At 35.4% G+C, this 22,493-nt stretch overlaps 1 protein-coding gene across 5 annotated transcripts in view; it reads left to right on the top strand.

The window, feature by feature from the left end:
* Positions 1-22,493, top strand: part of Scgalpha (sarcoglycan alpha) — a 190,403-nt gene that overhangs the window by 80,538 nt on the left and 87,372 nt on the right. For all 5 annotated transcript variants that reach the window (XM_090410037.1, XM_090410036.1, XM_090410039.1 and 2 more), the window contains exons 6-7: positions 4,756-4,954; positions 5,066-5,243. In XM_090410037.1, coding sequence (XP_090266163.1) covers positions 4,756-4,954; positions 5,066-5,243 — 377 coding nt within the window. The remainder of the gene's footprint in view (positions 1-4,755; positions 4,955-5,065; positions 5,244-22,493) is intronic.

Genomic DNA, 22,493 nt, shown 5'->3' with positions numbered 1-22,493 from the left:
GGAAGAAAAGCTTGGTGAAGAACAAGCTGGATTCAGACCAAATAGAGGCTGTCAGGATCAGATCTTCACTTTACGACAAATAGTTGAGAAAGCATGGGAATATAACAAAGATCTGTATTTAAGTTTTGTCGATCTGGCAAAGGCATATGATAAGGTACCAGGAGAGAAGCTATTCAATACGATACAGTTATGTGGTGTCAATGGGGCATTGTATCAAGCATTACTTTATTTGCGTTGTAAGTCAGCAGTTAGAATTGAAGGAAGTACAGGAAGATGGTTTAATGTTAAATCTGGTGTGAGACAAGGATGTACATTATCCCCTCTGTTATTCATTATCTATATGGATCACATTATGAAGGAAAGTATTATTAAACATGATATCAGAATTGGAGATGTTAATGTATGCTCTTTGCTTTATGCAGATGATGTTATACTTCTAAATAAATCTGCTACAAGTTTGCAAGATTCCCTGACTAATTAGAATAACTGTTGTAATAGATATGGTATGAAGGTCAGCAATAAAAAGACAAAGACAATTAAAATAGGTAGAATCGTTGAAAATGTCAACTGTGTTGTGAATGGAGAACCTGTGGAACAAGTAAAACATTTCAGCTACTTAGGAATGATTTTTAGTGAAGATGGTAAATTAAATATGGAAATAGACAACAGAATCAACAAAGTGGGTATGTAGGAAGTCAATTGAATAAATTCATATGGAATAAGAGAAAAATTAGTCAGAACACTAAATTAGCTATATACAAGACAGTGTTCGAACCAGTTTTAACTTATGGATCTGAGAGCTGGGTCAGAAGTAAAACACTTGACCAAAGACTAGAGACCGCAGATATGAGAGTCCTGAGAAAGATTAGAGCCGTGAACAGATGGCATCAATAGTAATATCATATTAAAAACGAGGATATTAGGAAAGAACTAGACATTGTCAGTGATTAGCACAGCTAATCACAGAATCCATAAGTTCACTTAAAGCGAATGGGCAAGGAAAGAATAGCAAAGCAAGTGTTCTCTGCCAGGTTGGCAGGAAAACGACCCAAAGGAAGACCGAGATATAATTGGATTGATATGGTACAAAGTGCCTTAGACAATAGAAATATAAGATCTGATAATGTTGGAGTCTTGACAAGTAACAAACTGATTTGGAGGAAAATTGTAGATAGGAAGTTAGTAATTATGTAAATTTTTCATGTAGTACTATCATATCCTGTACACCTCTTGAGGGTACGTATCAAGAATTTGATGATGATGATGATAAGATGACAAGTCGTTTTTTTAAGATTTTGGTAATTTTTCCGAGGTGCCTCGGATGTAGGGAATGGTGATGGATTTAGAGTAATCTTTGTTGTGAAGGCGGGGAGGGTTGTGGTTTACTAATTTCAATATTTTTCACATTTTTTTGGGGGGGGGGGGGAATAGCCATTGGCCAAGAAAGTGTTGAGGATGTGATTGAGTGCAGTGGTTAGGGCATTGTCATTTGAACCGATTTGTTTAGCCCTGTTGTGTAATGTCTTAATAACTCCATATTGTTGTGAGGTGGGGGGGGGGGGATTGTTGGTGAATGTATTTGCCTGTATGGGCAGGTTTCCTATAAAATGAGAAAACCAAGGTTCCATCAGGCTTGTGGGTGACTAGTATGTCTAGGAAAGGGAGGGGCTGTTGTTTTCCTCTTTTTCCAGGGTGAACTTGATTCTGGGATGTTGGTTGTTTAAGTGTGTTAAGAAGGAGAGAAGTGTATCAGAACCATATGGCCAAATCGCAAACACATCATCAACGTAGGGAAGCCATATGGTTGGTTTTTGTAGAGCAGAGTTTAAGGCTTTCTCTTCAAAAGTCTCCATAAATAAGTTGGCAAACCCATGGCTGTCCCCTCTATTTGTTTGTAGAATTTTCCCTTCCAAATGAAATAGCCTGAGTTCATTGTGAACTGAAATAGGGCCGAGATATCGGGAGGAAATTTAGCTTGGATTAACTCTAAGATTTCCTTGAGTGGGACATTTGTGAATAAGGATATTCTAGTGTACGTTGTGAATTCCTTAAGTTAATTAATAAACAACTCACGTGCATTACTCATTTCTTATCCATCCCAAAAGCAAGCACTCCAGAATTCGGGCATGACTGAAAAAAATTAACTGTAATCTCTATTTTCTAGACACTTTAATCACGCATCTTCCTAATGGTACTTTTTCTTTCTCATTTTACAGAAAAGCTACCCACTCTTTGTAGAGATACCTTTACAAACTTTCCCATCATTCATTCTCCCAACAGTATAGTTATCATAAAAACCATGATTAACAGAGCCACCAGCCACTGTTCAGCAGTGAGAGAAGTCTGTTCCATCCAGACTTCTCTCACAGCTGAATTCTCTTTTGTCACACCTTTTTATCCAGTGGCTACAATGCTGAAAAAAATTAAAAGAATATTTTTTCCTCCCTGCATTTCACCTCTTTCAACATACAGCTTACAGTAATGCTATTACTTTTCCCATATTTCCAGGGCACCTTAGTAAAAATATTTACAATTTTAAATAAATGTATTCTATGTATAATTTCAAACCCTATTTGAAGCTAGTGCTGCCCTTATCTGCTATCTTAAAAATCATATGTCCCTCTCTCGGTTCCAGGTGTATACAAGGTTTCTTGTTCTTTTATGATCAAACAGATATGCTAATACTTCTTGTGTAGAGGCTTAAGTGCTGTGAGGACATTATGTTGGAGGTTTAATGGATTTTTTACAACACTCAAAAAGAATTAAAATAGAATTTAATACTTCCTATATTTCGTCCTAGTCACTAGGACATCTACGGGGATTACAAAGACAATTAATGTAACATGCACACAAAAACTTACAATACTAAGCCCAACCACGTGGGTGACAATACAGTCCTATCTAGGTGGAGCGCCCTCTAAGGGCAGTTGTAGGTGGCCTGGAATGTAAGGTGGGACCTCTGGTGATGACTGTTTCCCAAATCTTCGGAAGCTTAATGCAACCGTATTTGTTAAGATTTGGTTGGTTTTTGAGAGCTGCTGCTGCTTCTAAGAAAAGTCTCTCTTTCTTGAATTTGCAATACTAAGCCCAACCACGTGGTTGGGCTTAGTATTGTAAGTTTTTGTGTGCATGTTACATTAATTGTCTTTGTAATCCCCGTAGATGTCCTAGTGACTAGGACGAAATATAGGAAGTATTAAATTCTATTTTAATTCTTTTTGACAGCAAATTCAAGAAAGAGAGACTTTTCTTAGAAGCAGCAGCAGCTCTCAAAAACCAACCAAATCTTAACAAATACGGTTGCATTAAGCTTCCGAAGATTTGGGAAACAGTCATCACCAGAGGTCCCACCTTACATTCCAGGCCACCTACAACTGCCCTTAGAGGGCGCTCCACCTAGATAGGACTGTATTGTCACCCATGTGGTTGGGCTTAGTATTGTAAGTTTTTGTGTGCATGTTACATTAATTGTCTTTGTAATCCCCGTAGATGTCCTAGTGACTAGGACGAAATATAGGAAGTATTAAATTCTATTTTAATTCTTTTTGAGTGTTGTAAAAAATCCATTAAACCTCCAACATAAAGATATGCTAATAATATCAGTATTGAAGAACATGAATATATTTGTCATCACAATTATGGACAGTTGAGGTCTATCTGACCATGCTTTAGACACCTCGCATTGATCAAATGAGAAATAACAGTGGAGACATAGTACATACATTACTCCAGTGCCTTTCATCAGTCACTCTTACCATGACCTATTATTCTACCCATTCCTTTCAGTTTACATAACAGTGTCCAGTGTGGAATCTTATCAGATGCCTTGAGCTAGATTTGGTGACAATCCAGGCCAGGCTGTGGTACTTATCATCATCTGTTGGTTAGGCGGTTACATATTCAGAAGTGTTATCAAAGCATGATAAATGTGAAGGGACTGTTCCATCTTACTTGGAAATACAAGTTAACTTTTGGACTATCCCTTGAGTATTTTCAAGAGTGGGGATTTTCAGAATCCCATATACAGATATCATGTCTGTTCACTTTTTGTGACACATAAATGCAGCTTCATTACTTCAACACACTTTTAACAGGAATGTTGTGTCTCCTTAATGTGGGTCCTCATGTTCATGAAAAATAGAGCTGATCATTTTGTTGTTTGGTGTAATGGTCAGTATTAAGTGTAAATGGTATGGCCAGAGTGTGCAAGACATTTTTGCAGAATTCAACATAAGTTTTCTGGTATATTCTCCTTGTGACAACACAGCTCTGTTATTTTCTGCAGACCGTATAAATGCCTATCAAACATGAATGGTTGTTTCCTCACTCACATGTGATCAGTCAGGACACTTCCTTTTATGCATGCATTGGGCTCCCAAAATTTATGATACCATGGAATTTACATTTGGAGGATTCTTTTCAGTATGTCCTTCCTAAATGTTTTCTGAACAGAATCTATGGAATGATGCTCCAAGACAAAAAGAAAAAAAAAGCATGGCATTACTCTCTTTCTTTGTAGTAAATGAGCATGATAGTGATCTTGTACTCTAGCAGTGGCCATTGGAAATTCTTGGATCTGCATACACTAAAATTCTGAGTTACAGTTTCAAATTATTCATGTTATATTTTTCTGCTACTCATTTTTTTTTTGTAAAAAGAAAAATAATAAAATAAAATTTGGCCACATTACTAAAAAGTTGTGTATTCTTGATACCTTATACTGATAGTTTGTTTTCTTACTTTTTTCATTATTAGAAGAAGCTGAACGTGAAGTTGAAATGAAATTTTTAAACCTGAATGTGGAAGATATGTTTGAAGGAAAAAGACGTGATAAGCTAGTGGAGATTTTTGAGAGTTATCTTTGGAGAAGTAGTGAAACAATTTATGTCACGATGATTGCCTCATCAATTGATGCTGGTGGACGCCTGCCATTAAATCCAAAAGAAAAGGAAGGGTAAATGTTTTTCCTTTTTTCTTTTTAAAGTATAAATATTTTTTTAAGTATAAATTCTCTAACCTGGTTTAATACTGTGTTTAATAACTATTTTTAATATTTAATAAACAGAGTTGTTGTGAGGATTGGTGGAACAGAAAAAAACTTTTCTCGTGATCTTCTGGATTTAGCAAGACAAGTTCAGCCATTAAGAAATCGATCTCCCTGTCCTCGTGATTATAAGCGCACTTCAGCAGAAAATCTTTTCCGTCAAAGAGACTTTATTTCAGATTGGTGTGGATTTCATTTAGTAAGTTCAGTTTTGTTAATTATTGCTTTTAATAAATTGATACAGTTAACCACCATAGCAAACACCACGTTAGTGAACTCGCTCACTATAAAACGACCAAAAAATAAAGAGCTGCATGTCATTAATGCTGTAGTCTATGAATTTCACTTTAGCAAACTTTCTGTTATAACTAACTATTCCTTTTTCATTTGGTGTGGTGAAAGTTGATTGTATTGAGAAATTGACCAAGAGTTTAACAGTAGCTTCTTGACATGCTAATCTAAGCATGTTTACAAATATAGGAACATTTATAATAGTCACTGTATATTCATGAATACTAAGGTTATAAAGATTATGGACATACAATAATTAACAAAAAAGAAATATTATATTATCACAGCTCAAATCCCATATCAACATTCTGAGTTCAAGATTGACATTATCAACATAAGACGTATCAATGGAAAAGAAATGAAATTAGATGAAGAATTCAATAAGTTTCAGGTTGACATAATAGGCATTACTGAAGTGAAGAAGACAAAAACAGGTGAGATTTTTCTAAGTAGAAAATACAAGGTATTTTCAGGTAGTAGTGATTTAGGAAAAGAAGGAGTAGTTATAGTATTCAACACTAAATATGGGAATAAACTTCTTGAATGACAGGTAATATCAAGCAGAGTGATGTGGTCAAATATTGAAATGTAGAACTGCAAACAGTGAGACTTATTTGTGTCTATAGTTCACAGAAGGTTCTACTAAGGAAGAAGTTGAGGAATATTTTGAGGCATTAGAGAAGGTAACTGACACAATGAAAAAGGAAAAGTTCATCCTTGTTAGAAATCTAAACAGCAGTAGGAAATGTTTTGGGAAAATTAGGAGAAAAGAGTAAAGCTAATAATAATGGTAATTGCCTGCTTGATTTCAGTTCAGGACATGGACTAGTTATTACCAGCACCATGTTCCAACATATATGCACAAATTCGCATGAAGAGAAAACACAAGAAATGAGAAAATTTTTATTGGCAACTCACTCAATATTTTATGTTCCAACTTATCAGGGTATAACAGTGTGCAAAGATAGAAAAATCTTCACGGTGAACTGAGAACGTTAAGAAAAATTTTCCTTGTTGTCAAGGAAAAGAAGAAAGCATAGTGAAAATTTCTGGCAAGTTAGCTTGTGCTCTGAGAGAAAATCAAAGTAAGTGATGCTCTGCATAAAACAAGCTAAACAAAAATCATGAGAAGACTTTTGTAAGAACAAACAAGGTGGCAAAATATTCTGGGGGGGCTATTGAAAATTCTTAGAAATGAAGGAAAGAGTGCTGTGAAAGGAATCAGAGATGATAAAGATGATAACATCAAAACTGAAGATAGATATTTTAGATGTCTGGAGTAATTTAGTTTAAAAAGTGGCCCTCACTTACTCCCTATATGGGAACAAAAAGGCATTAGCTGATTTTTTTTTTTTTTAAAGTTTAAAGCAGTCACAGTATGGTGGTAGGAAACATTTAGGAGGAATGCAGTCAGGAGTACATATGAGTACTTGAGGGGGGAAACTGATTAAAAACCTAAAATGTGGAACTTTTCCAAGCTGCTGGAGTAAATATTTGACCAGAAATGGAAATAAAAAAGTTTTATTGTGGCTAAATTTGAATTCTAAATGATTGGAGTATAGTTCTTATAGTATCTGTAAAAAAGGGAAATAAAACTGTATATGAGAATTAGAGAGCAATTTCCCTTTTGAGTGTTCCTTTTCTCAACTCAGCAAGTCTACTTGAGAAAAGGCTAAGAAAAATTGTGGAAAGAAAGCGTGGAAGAGACTAGAGATCACAGATAAGAGAATTCTGAGAAAAATTAAGATGGTGAACATATGGCATCAATAGCAGAATCATATTAAACAAGAAGATATTAGAAAGGAACTTGACATTATTAGCATTCAGGAATGTGTGAGCAGAGCTAATCTAAGGCAATATGGTTACTTAAACAGAATGGGAGAGGAAAAGTTAGAAAAACTGGTGTTTAATGCTTGAGATACCAGGAAAAAAGACCCAGAGGAAGACCAAGATCTAGGTGAATTGATTCAATCATATGTGCCCTAGAAGACCGAAATATTAAATATAATAGTATTGGAGTGCTGACAAATAGACTGATTGGAAGAAAATTGTAGATAGGATATTAGATATCAAAATTGTAGATGTCGATCTGAGCTCTTAATTTTGTGCAGATGATGTTATACTCCTGAATAAATCCAAGAGAAGTCTGCAGGATTCTCTAAGTTGAATAATTGCTGTAATAAATTTGGGTATGAAAATCAGTTAAAACAAAACAAAGACAATGAAAATGACATTGAAACATCAACTGCATCCTGAAAGGATAACCAACAGAAAAGAGCCTTTTTTTTTCTTCTGTTCTCTTCTTAAGGCCTAACAGGAGTCTTGCAGTTTCAGGCTACAAAAAGAAAACTAATAGAAAGATGTACATCACTGCCTGTTCATATCTCCATCTTTACCAGAACAGTCTGAAATTATCAAAGCATTGGTTCATCATGCACACACACATTATGCTCCACAGAATCTTTTATGGAACAAAAACTGAGGTTCGTTAAATCTGTTCCCCCCCTCTAATGGTTATAACTCTTGATACCATCATGTAGAATAATAAACACCTGTGGCCTTCATCCTTATTCTCTTTGAAGAAAGGACTTCATTTCTATTCCTTGTGCCGATGATTCATCAATGGATCTCTAGGTTTCTGTATAAAGTTAAACCTTCAAGTCTCCTTCAAAACTATTTATAAATTAGAATATTTCTATGTTTCCCAAAGGATAAATTTCCTACTCTTTCCCATTCAGAAGTGTGCAGATTTCCTTTATAGTCTTTCTATCAAAAACAGATTAGTAGTGGATCTGCACTGGTATGTTTTTTTTAAATCAGATCTACATACAAAAGGTTACAAGACCTATACAATTAGTTCCATGTGTGAATAAGAAGAAAGAAAAAAATCATGTGTTTCTTGAACAGCTGAATGCTATAGCCTTTGTGGAAGATAGTGATGAAAAGCTTTTCCAAAGAATAGGAGTGCATGGAATGAAAGAGGAGGAAGAAAAGTTACTTCAGTAAGTGTGGAATTAGATGGTAAATGGATGTTGACTTCCCTTGTTATTACAGTTTTGGAAGAAAGATAGTGTAGGAATGATGGTGGCTAGTTCTGCAGAACATTATCTGTGAAAGTATTCTGTAAAAGACATAAGGAAACTGAACATCTACGGGAGAGTGATTGAAGTGAATCTCTGAAAGGGGAGCATCAATTAATCGGATTGCCCTCTTTTCAGCATCAGGCAATATAGAGAGGTTTTCAGTGCATCACTCCAAACATGTGAGAAATATTCCATTGTTGAATGGATTTGGAATGTATACAGTGTTGGGAGTTGTGCAGGTGGGAGTTCCATGAGAGGAAAAAATGCTCCAAGTGTTTCGGAAGCTGAAGAAGCTACAGCTGAGATTTGCTAGTGCCAGGAAAGATTGGTGGCATAAGTCAGCCAAGAAGAGAAATCTGCTCATATTTGGAGATCTGGATGTTATTAAAAGTAAGGAGAGAAGCAGTGTGAGATCGTTCTTGTGAGAAATTAGAACTGTGTTTCAGTAACATTAAAGTTATTAATGTTATCCTGGTAAAGAGTAGTTATGGAATATTACATCATCTTCATCAAATTCCTGATATATATACCCTCTAGGGGTGTACAACACATAATACTACTACATGAAAAATTATGTTGTTACTAACTTATCTACAATTTTCCTCCAAATCAATCTGTTACCTGTCAAGACTCCAACATTATCAGATCTCATATTTCTATCTTCTAAGGTACTTCTTACTGTATCAATCCACCTATATCTTGGTCTTCCTCAGGATCTTTTTCCTGCCAACCTGGCAGAGAACACTTGTTTTGGTAATCTTTTCTCTCCTGTTCTGTTTAAGTGACCATACCACCTGAGATTAGCTCTGCTAACACATTCCTCATTGCTAACAATGTCAAGTTCTTTCCTAATATACTCGATTTTAATATGATATTGCCATTGATGCAATCTATTCATTCCTCTAATCTTTCTCAGGACTCTCATATCTGCAGTCTCCAGTCTTTGGTCAAGTGTTTTACTTCTGACCCAGCTCTCAGATCCATAAGTTAAAATTGGTTGGAACACCATCTTGTATACAGCTAATTTTGTGTTTTGGCTAATTTCTCTCTTATTCCATGTAAATTTATTCAGTTGACTTCCTACCATACCAGGTTTGGTGTGGTAGGAAGTTATTTCCATATTTAATTTGCCATTTTCACTAAAAATCGTGCCTACGTAGTTGAAATGTTTTACATCTCCAACCTTGACATCAGATCCAACACCACTTTCCTGCAAAATGTGATCCATATAGATAATGAATAACAGAGGGGATAATGTTCATCCTTGTCTAACACCAGATTTAACATTAAACCACCTTTCTGTACTTCCTTCAATTCTAACTGCTGACTTACAACTCAAATAAAGACTTAATATTGTTTGATATAATGCCCCATTGACACCATATAACTGTAGCATTTCGAATAGCATCTCTCTTGGCACCTTGTCATATGCCTTTTCCAGATCTACAAAACTTAAATATAGATCTTTCTTATATTCCCATCATTTCTCAACTATTTGTCGTAAAGTGAAGATCTGATCCTGACAACCTCTATTTGACCTGAACCCAGCTTCCTCTTCACCAAGCTTCTCTTCCATAATTGTTCTCAACCGTTTCTCAAGTATTCTTGCATTGATCTTACCAGAAACACTCAGTAGGGAAATACCTCTGTAATTCTCACATTCAGTTTTATTTCCCTTTTTATATATGGGTACTATGAGATTTCTACTCCAATCATCTGGAATTTGTCCCTCTGTCCCAGGCCTTCTGAACTATGCAGTGCAGCCACTGTAAGACCTTTATACCTCCATATTTGAGCATTTCTGGTCGAATGTCATCTATTCCTGCTGCCTTTTCGCATTTCAAGCCTTTGATGACTTTTTCTACTTCAAGTATGGATATGTATTCCTAAGTACATGCCTGGTCAGTGTTTTTTATCACTGTGCTCTTATTACTGCTTGTTGCATTTAGCAATTTTTAAGTAATTACTCATTAGTTCAAGGATATCTTTTTCTCCTGTTTTCACTTCACCTTTATCATCTCTAATTCCTTTTACAGCACTCTTTTCTCCATTTCTGAGCTGAGCTTCTTCTACAACCTGCAGAATATCTTGCCACCTTCTTGATATTTATTTTCTATGTTCTTACCAAAGTCTTCCCATGTTTAGCTAGTTTTACACAGTGTTTAGCATTTGACTCTGTATTCTTTAAGAGCACAAGCTGACTTATTTGCCAGGAACTTTTGATATGCTTTCTTCTTTTCTTTCACTGCCTGTTTAATTCCTGTGGTCACCATGGAGTTATGATTTTTCTATCCTTACAGACAACCTCACCACATGCCTCTCTGGCTGAATCAGTCAGTGTTTTCTTCAGGGATTCCCACTGAATCACCAAGGTTTGGTTCCTGTTCTAAAACTCTTTCATTTTTTCTTCAATAATCTTTGTGTATTTTAGTCTACAGTTCACATCTGAGAGCTGCTCAACTTTTATTCTCTTTAAAACTTTCTTACATGTTCTTCTTTTCAAAATGAAATTCAATTTTATCCTGCTCAAGACTAAATGGTAATCACTTTGAATTTCAAATCCTCTGTACACTCTGGTGTCCTGCACTAAGGAGAAAACATCACTATCAACAATAACATAGTCAATGAGACTTTTCTTATTCCTTGCGTCTTCTCTCCATGTGAATTTGCGCACATTTTTATGTTGGAACATTGTACTAGTAATAATCAGTCCATGTCCTGAGCAGAAATCCAACAGGTATTTGCCATTATTATTAGCTTTGCTGTTTACTCCAAATTTTCCCAATATATTTTTGTATGTCTGAAAATGATTTCCTACTCTGCTATTTAGATCTCCAATAATGACCAACTTTTCCTTTTTCATTGTGTCAGTTGCTTTCTTTGAGGCCTCAAAAAAGTTTTCCACTTCTACCTTAGTAGAACCTTCTGTGGGACCCATAGGCACAAATAAATCTCATTGTCCAGTTCCCCATTCTTATATTTACCAACATCACTCTGCTTGAGACTGCCTACTATTCAAGAAGCTTAGCCTCATATTTAGTGTTGAATATAACATTTTGTATTTATTGCTCAGAAAGATCTCACCAGTGTTTGCCTTTTTTGTTTCAGTCATCCCTATTATGTCGATCTGGTACTTATCCAGTTCCTCTGGATAAGTACCAGCTAGCTCCATTTCTTTGCCATTTAGACTTCTTATGTTGATAGTACCGATCTTGAACTCTGGCGATGTTGAGCTGTTTGCCCTGGTACCCTGGTGAAAACAACGGAGGCTCTTGTTTAACCAGGCGATGCCCACCCGGCATGAAATTCTGTCATGTTGTACCATCATTTTTTATTTTGGTTTATGCCAATTAGAATACAGTTTGGTCAGCTAAATCCCAAATTGCTACCCCATCCTCGTTTGTTCAGTATCCAGGTAGATACCTAACAGGGTGCACAACGAGAAGGTGAGGATTGGACATTAGGTCAGAAGCCTCGATAGGATCTCTGCATTCCTATAAAGGCTATATGGAGGTCTCCTCTCAGTTATGGAATATCTTAAGGTTTCTAATTATTGGGAAGTAGAAAGATTTACAATGAAGAGAAGGAATGCAGTGTACTCTCATCAACAGAGCTGTGAATAGGATTTGAAGTCATTGAGGAAAGATCATATCCTGTAATTAAAAAATTACAGGAGGAAGAGAATTTGTTGAGAGTAAGTTCAGAGCTGGATACACATGTTAATGGGAAAATCTGAGGAAATGAAATTACTGTGAATGAACTGACACTAGATTATCATCATCATCATCATACGTATCAAGGATTTAGGCCTAGCATGGCCTGTTCCGGCCTTAGAAGTCATCGTTGAATCATTTTAGAGGACATCCTGGTTTTCTTTTTCCTAATGGCTTGTACTTTCAGGCTTGTTTTGGTAATCTTTCTGTTTTCATTCTTTGGACGTGTTCCATCCATTTATGTTTATATTTTTTAATTTTTTCTATTACTGGTTCTTGGTTTAATTCTTTCATAATATCTTCGTTTCTTTTGTGATCAAATAGGGTATACTTTGCAGTTTTTCACATAAACTTCATTTCTGCTGTTGTTAATCTTTGTTTGTCTTTTTGTTTTATTGTCCAGATTTTGCTTCCATACATTAAGACCGGTAAGGCTAATGTATTGTATACTTTTAGCCTGGTTTGTTTTTGAACTAGGTTTGGTTTAAATATAGAGTTAATTACACCTGTTATTTTTAAATATTTTGCAATTTTTACGTTTATATCTTTTTCATTTTCATATGTGATCATACATCTTAGGTAGTTAAATGAATTCACTTGTTCTAAGATTTTGTTATCTATTACTATTTCAGTTCTTGCTGGATCTTGTCCTTTAAAGGCCATAGTTTTTGATTTTTTCGTTGATATTATCATACCATAATCTTTGGATATCTCATTTAGATCTAAAATAGCTTTCTGTAAGTTATCTTCAGAATTTGTAATTATTATTTGGTCATCTGCAAAGAGGAGAGTGTTTAAGTAACTGTAGGTGAAAGTTTAATTCCTTGATGTAAATTTTTACTCCATTTTATTATTATTTCATTTAAGTAGATATTAAAAAGAGTTGCTGAGAGGGGACATCCCTATCGGACCCCTTGGTTTATCTCTCTTGTATATGATAGCTCGTGATTTAATCTTATTTGTATTTGATTATTTTCATATATACTTGTGATAGCTTTTAGGGTATTATTTGGTATTTGTCTTTCTTTTAATATGTTAAATAATATGTTTCTTTTAACTTTGTCAAATGCTTTTTCAAAATCATTATGTTGGAGGTTTAATGGATTTTTTACAACACTCAAAAAGAATTAAAATAGAATTTAATACTTCCTATATTTCGTCCTAGTCACTAGGACATCTACGGGGATTACAAAGACACTTAATGTAACATGCACTCAAAAACTTACAATACTAAGCCCAACCACGTGGGTGACAATACAGTCCTATCTAGGTGGAGCGTCCTCTAAGGGCAGTTGTAGGTGGCCTGGAATGTAAGGTGGGACCTCTGGTGATGACTGTTTCCCAAATCTTCGGAAGCTTAATGCAACCTTATTTGTTAAGATTTGGTTGGTTTTTGAGAGCTGCTGCTGCTTCTAAGAAAAGTCTCTCTTTCTTGAATTTGCTGTGGTGGAGCATGGCGGTTTTCTTCCATGATACTCTGTGGGTGGTGTCCAAGACGTGGTCAGCCAAGCCTGAATGGCCATAGTTGTGTTTAACGATGTACGACTTGTGTTCCTTGTGTTCCTCCAGACGGATGGATGCTGATCTGCCTGTCTGTTCAAAGTACGCAAGCTTACAGGAACAGGGTACTTTGTAAACTCCAGGCAGAGAGAGAGGAGGGAGCTGATCTTTTGTAGAACGGATAAGGGTAGCCAGTTTGCGGTAGGGCTTATATGCTGTGTGTAGGGTATACTTTTTTAGTATCTTGGCTATTTTTTCCGAAGTGCCACGGATGTAGGGTATGGTGATGGCATTTTTGAATTCTTGTTGAAGAGAGGGACGGGGAATGGGGGAGGAATTTATTATTTTTTTGATGCTGTGTTCGCTGTAGCCATTGGAGAGGAAAGTTCTGTGTATGTGGTTAAGCTTAGTAGTGAGGGCAGTTCCACTGGAACAAAGATTGTGGGCTCTCTTGGTAAGGGTTTTAATGATGCCATATTGTTGTGAGGGGTGGTGGTGGGAGAGTTTGTGAATGTATCTGCCTGTGTGTGTGGGTTTTCTGTATACAGTGAAGGCAAGTGTATCATTAGGCAGGCGCGTGACTAAGGTGTCTAGGAAGGGTAAACAATTGTTCTTTTCCTTTTCCATAGTAAACTGGATTCTTGGATGTAGGCTATTGAGATGACCAAGGAAGGAATCTAACGTGTCTGGGCCATGAGGCCAAATAGAGAACACATCATCTACATATCTTAGCCAGATAGACGGTTTGAGTGGGGCTGAGTCTATGGCTCGTTTTTCGAAATTTTCCACATAGAAATTGGCAAGGGGGGGGTGAGAGGGGGGAGCCCATGGCAGTTCCCTCTATCTGCTTGTAGATTTTGTTATTCCAAGCGAAATAGCCAGAGTTGATGGCAAAGGATCCTTTGCCATCAACTCTGGGTATTTCACTTGGAATAATATAGAAATTGGCAAGGGGGGTGAGAGGGGGGAGCCCATGGCAGTTCCCTCTATCTGCTTGTAGATTTTGTTATTCCAGAAAGAGAGACTTTTCTTAGAAGCAGCAGCAGCTCTCAAAAACCAACCAAATCTTAACAAATACGGTTGCATTAAGCTTCCGAAGATTTGGGAAACAGTCATCACCAGAGGTCCCACCTTACATTCCAGGCCACCTACAACTGCCCTTAGAGGGCGCTCCACCTAGATAGGACTGTATTGTCACCCACGTGGTTGGGCTTAGTATTGTAAGTTTTTGAGTGCATGTTACATTAAGTGTCTTTGTAATCCCCGTAGATGTCCTAGTGACTAGGACGAAATATAGGAAGTATTAAATTCTATTTTAATTCTTTTTGAGTGTTGTAAAAAATCCATTAAACCTCCAACATAATGTCCTCACAGCACTTAAGCCTCTACACAGGAATTTTTTCAAAATCAATAAATGCAATATGTGTTTCTAAATTATATTCTCTTCTTTTCTCTCTTATTCATTTTAGGCAAAAGGCCGGGTCTATACATAATCGTCCTTTTCTAAATCCATTCTGTACCTCTAGAATAAAGTTTTCAGAATATTTCATTAGTTTGTTATTTAAGATTCTGCTATATATTTTGTAATAGGAATTTAGTATACTGATACCTCTATAGTTTTTAGGGCCATCTCTATTATCTTTCTTAAAGATAGGAATCATAATTGCTTTTTTCCATTCTATTGGGGGGATACCAGTTGAGTAAATTTTATTTAAAAATAATAAGAGTCTTTCTTTGAATCTTGTTCCTGCATATTTATATAGTTCTGAACCTAGCTTATCTTCTCCAGGTGATTTTCCATTTCTTGTTTCTTTCAGGCTGATTTCTAATTCTTCTTTAGTTATTTCCTTTTCATTTTCGTTAATTGTTTGCCAGTTGTCTTTTTTAAAATATTTGTCTGTCCACAGTTCTGTGTAGTAATTTAGAAATTATTCTAATTTCAATTCACTGTTTAATTTTATGTTTTCTTGGTATCTGCATTTAGATTTTCAAAATCTTATGTACATTGGGTCTTATTTTATATAAATCATGTTCTAAATTAGAAACAAATTTATTCCATGATTCTCTGTCTTTTTCTGACTTCTCTTTTAGCTATGGCTCTTATTCTTTTATATTCTATTTCATCTTCTAATCTTTTACTGCTTAACCATTTGTGATAGGCTTCTTTTTTCTTTTTGATTATTTCTTTGATTGTATCATCCCAGATCTTCAGTTTTTTTCTTTTATTGAATTTTTTGGTCTTTCCTAAGCTTTCATTTGCTGCTGCATTTAGTATCGTTTTTATATTAAGCCATTCTATTTCTATTTCTTCATTTTGTTTTGTTTTATCTAGATATTGGTTAATTCTTTGTTCATATAGCCATTGTACATTTGTGTCATTCAATAGTCTAGTTTTATAAACAAATGTTTCAATTTTTCTTTCTGTTCTTGTTACTTGTAGCCATTTAGGTGGTAATCTTAATTTTATTTTAACAAGGAAGTGGTCACTGCTTATTTCATATCCTCTGTGAACTCTAACATCTAGTGAAAATTTTGATGTCTTTTCATTTAATATGAAGTAATCTAATATTGATTTCCATCCTCTTGCTGCCCAAGTATATTTATGTATATCTTTAAGAAGGAACTCATTATTTTTAGGTTATTATAAACTACAAAGTCAATCAATTTTTTACCATTTTTGTTTAGAGTGTGTTCTCCATGTATTCCTATATTATTATTAATTTTCGTGTTTCCAATTCTTGCATTTAAGTCTCCTGCTAAAATTATGTAATCATTTTTATTTATTTTATTATATATGTTTTGTAGCTGATTATAAAAATCAATATTATCCTGTTCTCTTCCTTCTTCTGGGGCATATAAACCATTAGATTATACATAAACCAATAGACACTAGATTATATTATTTGGAAATCCTGCTCTAGAAACCAACATGATACTTTTTTTTTTCTGAAGCCGTGTTCCTTCTTGAGGTCTCTGATAAGCAGAGTAGTGGTCTCATAATACATGAATAAATTCATGTTCCAACCTAAGTTAAAGTAAATTAAAGGTTATTTCATTACCTTGAGGTTATGAAAGTTAATAATTGAAATGTTAAAAAAATTAAGCAGTACTCATCACACTAATTAAATAAATTGAAAAAAAATTTTAAAAAATGGAGAATCGAAAATTCAAATTTTTAATTGAAAATATTAATTTTGTTTCAGTATTAAAAATTAAAAACATTGAAAAGTTTAAAAATTTTAATTTTATTAGTTTCATAATTAAATACAGTTAGATTATTTATCACATATATATACAGTAAAACCTTGTTTTTACACTCCTGCAATTTACGTTTTCCTGCCATTTATGTTATTTTCCATTGATCCCGTCTTAAGGCCTATTCTTACGATATATTGTTTTGCCACCATTAACAACTTGATGCAAACGTTATATTCCATGATTTGCGGTCGGGTGGCAACACTGATTTTTGAATTGATTTCCTCTCATTCTAATCGATTTCTGTGGAAATCTACATATTTCTGTTCCCAGGTGGTGTTGCTTTCAGCTGTAGTTTTGTTTCCGCCATCACAGTGACTTGCATGCTTGTAGCAGTGATGTAGTGATGAGCGATACCATGATTTTTCAATCACAGTATGAATTGATATTGCAGAATTTCTGCCACATAATTTAGCATGTGATAGTTGCTTTCAAGTTGTGGTGGTAGATGATCCATGTTAGTGGATCATCCATGATGGAGAAAAATGACAGAAAATGTATTTCGGTAGAAGAAAAGACGGCAATTCTGCGATGTGTAGATTGGCATGCCGGAACCCGTGTGCAATTAGCAAAAGATCTTGGGCTCTCTGTGCCCACTTTGAACACAATAGTAAAAAACAGGTCAAGCATTGAACTCAATGCAAAGCAATCTGGTACTATGTCAAAAAAAACGAAAATATATCCGAGCATCGGCATACGATGAATTGGATGAACTTGTGGTGGAGTGGTTTGTTTCTATGAGAGCATCAGGTATTTCAGTCGATGGTACTATACTCCAAGCGAAAGCCCTTGAATTTGCTACGAGGTTGGGGATTAATGGTTTTACTGCATCAAATGGATGGATTAATCGTTTCAAGACTCGTCACAATATTGTGTATAATCAAGTGTGTGGAGAAAGTAATAGTGTTGTAGGGGAAACTGTAAACCAGTGGAAACATGAACTAAAGACTATTATTCGGGACTACGAACTGAAAAATACTTTCAATGTTGATGAAATTTTTATAACATTCTGCCAAGTAAAACATTGTGTTTTAAAGGAGAGAAGTGTCACGGTGGAAAACTCAGCAAGCAGAGGATCAGAAAAATTACCTCCACTGGTAATTAGTAAATTTAAAAAGCCAAGGTGCTTTAAGAACTTGAAAAATCTGCCTACTAAGTATGATGCCAACAGCACAGCATGGATGACCACCAGCATCTTCACATCCAACATGCATGCTCTGGATGCTAAAATGGGGGTAAATCACTGCAAAATACTACTACTGCTAGACAAATGTCCTACTCACCCTGAAGATCTGCAGCTCAGAAACATGAAATTAGTGTTCTTTTCTCCTAATTGTACAAGTGAGCTTCAGCCATTAGATCTGGGTATCATCCATGCATTTAAATGGAAATATAGAAAAATGCTTGTTGAAAAAGCTGTGTTTATGCATGATAATGGTATGAACCCAAAACAAATGACCATATCAATCCTTGATGCCATGCATTATGTGGCCAAAGCATGGTTGCATGTTACTCCTGAAACCACATCCGACTGTTTCCGGAAGGCAGGAGTTACGTTTGTGGAAGAGGAGGAACTATAGGAGGAAGAAGAAGATATGTCAGAGCTCAACAACTGGTATGTGATGGATGAGTCTTCCTCATTTCAATACTATGTTGATGCTGGTGTGATCACATGATTGATACCAAGTGTAGAAGACATCCTTTCCAACCACCTTGGTGAAGAAGAAGAGGAAGAAGTGGTTGAAGAAGACTGTGATCAAGAACCTACCGTCCCTAGTAAAGAAGCAATGGAAGCTATCTCTGTTTTGAGGCAGTATATTGCAAGTGCATCAGGAGACGATGGGGCATTTAATGCCTTATACACTGTGATAGTCAGGTGGAACTTATAAGAGTGCAGGAAAAGCAAAAACAGTCAACAATTAAAGATTTTTTTTAAATAGATAAATGTAAGTAATTGTAAAGTCATTTATTTTCAGTTATTAAATTTTGTAATCTAGTAGGTAGAGTCACATACTAGCAGTAAGTCATCTTTTAGCCTTTTTTTTGATGTTTTTTTACATTTTCTGCTATTTACACTTTTTTCCATCAGTCCCCTGGAAAGTGTACAAAATGAGTTTTACTGTATATATAAATAAAATTCTTTAAACATGAAAATTACATATAAGAAAAATCATGTCTTTAAATAATTCAATGCTAAGTTTTCATGTGGTTTTCATGCACACTTCTCCCTGAGATGAGGCTATATATATGAGAAAACACTCAGTAATAAGGCCATTTGGAATCAAGGGGTTGGAATCGAGAGCTAGTAATTGTCATAAATTTTAGGATGGATGAAAATTATTAATTAATCATGCACTAGAGCAGCGCTTCCCAAACTTCTGGATGTCAAACTTCTGAAGACGATGTGGGCTGTTCTGGTTAAATATGAAATACTGTCCTTTTCTTTTTTTGAGTCTGTTTCTGCTTCTTCTGATTGTTTGCAGGATTTTTTTTTATTTTTTATCAGCCACTTAATGGCTGATAAAAAAATAAACACAGGATTAAATTTTTTAGCGTAGAATAGATCAAATAATATCACCACTTACCGATACTGGCACACCACAGACTGATAACATGAAATTAGTGAATATTACCTGAATAAGGGAATCCCTGGACCAGGAACATTTTTCTCTTTTGTGACTTTTCTCCCTTTACGGTAATTAAGCCTAACGTGAAACAGACAGCAAAGGCAGGTTATTAAAACTTGCATATGATTGGTGCGGTATTAACAAAAGATCGCGCAACCGAAAGATAAAAGCATAGCTGACAATTGAGTTGAAATGCTAACTCTCTTCAACCGAATTCCATATGTGAAACTGCCATAACATTCATTATATATATATATATATTACTTACTTTTAACACTTTTATGAATTTTAACACGTTCGGCTGAATTTTATTGCTGCCTTGGGAAATTGAACTCACACATATCTAACAATAGTTTTTAGTTAGATACTGTGTTTGCCCATGCAACATATGGTTTTGTTTCAGTCTAGACAGCATAGTTTCTGTATGAGGGGACATGTGATTCGTTAATTAATGTGTTTTTATCCCAGTTGTCTCTAATTGCACTATTTGTTGAGAAATATATTACACAGACTCCTCATACCTTATTCACTGGCATAATAAAAGTACTTGTTTTTATTGCCTCTGCAGTATAGTGGCTGTTAGGGGGGGGGTGTTGTTTACCACTGCAAGCAAATTACTATCTCCCCCACATGAACTTGTTTAAGCTTTTTTTCATGTGTGAAGCATATGCAAAACTTTTATTGGTAACAGAAAACTAGCTCGGATGAGAGATAATATAAAACGAGTTTTGATATGTATATAAAGTCAATATCAACAGTCCCTGATTAAGAATGGGTGATGAAAGGGACAGGAAGATTTGGAGCTTCCCTGGAGAGCATTCCAAGTAAATAGAACTAACCACTGCTTTGAAATGAAACATATGAATAAGCAATATTTACTAATATTCATTAAGCGCCGAAATACGCAGGAAGAAAAGTTTGTGAACCAACACCAATGTGTGAATTTTTCCATTAAAATATAAAAAATAACAAAAAAAATAATAATAAATAATAAAAGTGAAATATGTTTCTTTTAAAATAAAAAAAATCTATTCTGTTTTAAAACATTTTAAATTTGTTTTCATTATTTCACGGCCCCCTCAACAAAACTTACGGCCCTCCAAGGGGGCCGCGGCCCACAGTTTGGGAAGCGCTGCACTAGAGGAAATGAGAGGTATGTTAGAAGTATATCTTAGAAAAAATAAATTAAGCATGATAAAAAAAAAATTGCAAGTCCGTGCGGTTAGCCTAGTAGCTGTGCGTTTCACAACCATATGCCTGGGGAAGGAGTGTCCGAAGTTTGATTCCATTGTTGACGTGAGAAGCTGAAGGATCTTCTTCAGCCATAGTCAAGTTAGCCGGTCTTGGGCGTGGACAGTAGGGTTTTTTACCATGATTAATAAACCCTCGACACCTCAAGGTAAAAGAGGGTAAAAGAAAGATGAGAAAAAAAATTGCAAAAAAAGGTAATTGCATTTCAGCTGTTCTATGCTGTAATAGGCTTTTAGAAGGCAGTTTCTGAAATTTGATAAATATGTATAGTCACTTGGAATAATATTCATAGTTCTTCTGAAATGTATTTATTTTTTCATCTGTCTTTTTATTTTAGATATGTTATTATGTGATCCTAATATAATAACATCTAAATAAATGAAAAGTATCAATTTTGTCATTTGATAATGTAATTTCTTCTATTATTTGATCTTTTACAACTATCTTTCTTGCCCAGTATATTTTTTTTTGCCTTTGTCATGTTTTTTTGAAGGATATTACTTGTTCTTTTTTTTATTTATTTTAAATTTTCACAGTTTTTATTTTCATTTCACAAGCAATAAAAAGCTGTATACAGGATAGTATAGATTGGAATGAAGAGATAGCATTTGAGAATAAAGAAAATGAATTTCTCAAGTTCTTGAGAGACAATTATCTCAGGCAATATGTAAAGGAGGGGGATGCAAGGATCAAGAGTTTTGGATCTGGTAATTTCATCAGAGGATGTAATTGTGAGTGAAGTTTCACTCTTCCCCCCCACTTGGTGGGGTCATCGTGAAGTGATCACATGGGTTGTGGCTAGCCATTTGAAGATTTCTGTGAGGAAAGGGTGTGTGTGTGTGTGTGTGTGTGTGTGTGTGTGTGTGTGTGTGTGTGTGTAGTACAAGGCTGGTGATTATGAGAAGCTTAGGAGACAGCTTGGAGTTATGTCATGGAATGAGGAGTTGAGCAGTAAGAAAATAAATGCTGCTTGGGAACTGGCAAAGAAATGCATAACAACATCAACATGTGAATGTTTTTAAGGTCAAAAGGCTGAATAAGGTAGGTGTAAAATGGATTAATGAGGAGATTAAGCATGAAATCTGGAAGAAGAAAAAAGCACTTTGGTGGCATCGCAAGATCAATAATGGTAATAATCAGTTGTGCGAAGATTATAAAGAGCAGACCAGGAGAGTGATTCAGTTGGTAAGGACAACAAAAATGTACAAGCAGAAATTATTAAATCTGCCTCATAAGTTTTTTCGATATGTGGCAAGTAGAAGGAAGAATGATTATGGTATGGTAAGATGCTGTTAATGGATGAAAGTGAGAGATTGGTAACTGCTTCAGAGAACACAGTTGAGGTGTTTAGTGAGCAATTCATCAGGATGTTTTGTCGTCAGTGTGAAATCGGAAGCTCATGTGTAGAGAATGAGATCAGAGAAGACTAAATGGTGAGCGATCAAGAAGCATGAGGAGTTAAGTAAACTAGATGTCAAGAAGGCAATAGGACTTGATGACATATCACCACGTATCTTGAGGGGAATGTTCGGGAGTTAGCATTAGCCTTGGCCTATCTGTTTAACAAGAGTCTTGCAACAGCATAAGTCTCAAAGGAGTGGTAGGAAGACAAAATTGGTTCACTTCACAAAGGTGGTGATAAGGCTAAGGCAACAAATTAGAGGTCAATCTCTATATCTGTAGTTGTAGTTAAGGTATTGGAGAAGTTGGCAAGAGATAGGCAAAAGTG

This window comes from Typopeltis vanoorti, chromosome 20, assembly GCF_054136105.1.
Source record: "Typopeltis vanoorti isolate ZY-2024b chromosome 20, IOZ_Tvanoo_1.0, whole genome shotgun sequence".
NCBI lineage: Eukaryota > Metazoa > Arthropoda > Arachnida > Uropygi > Thelyphonidae > Typopeltis > Typopeltis vanoorti.
This window is presented reverse-complemented; position numbering and strand designations above follow the sequence as displayed.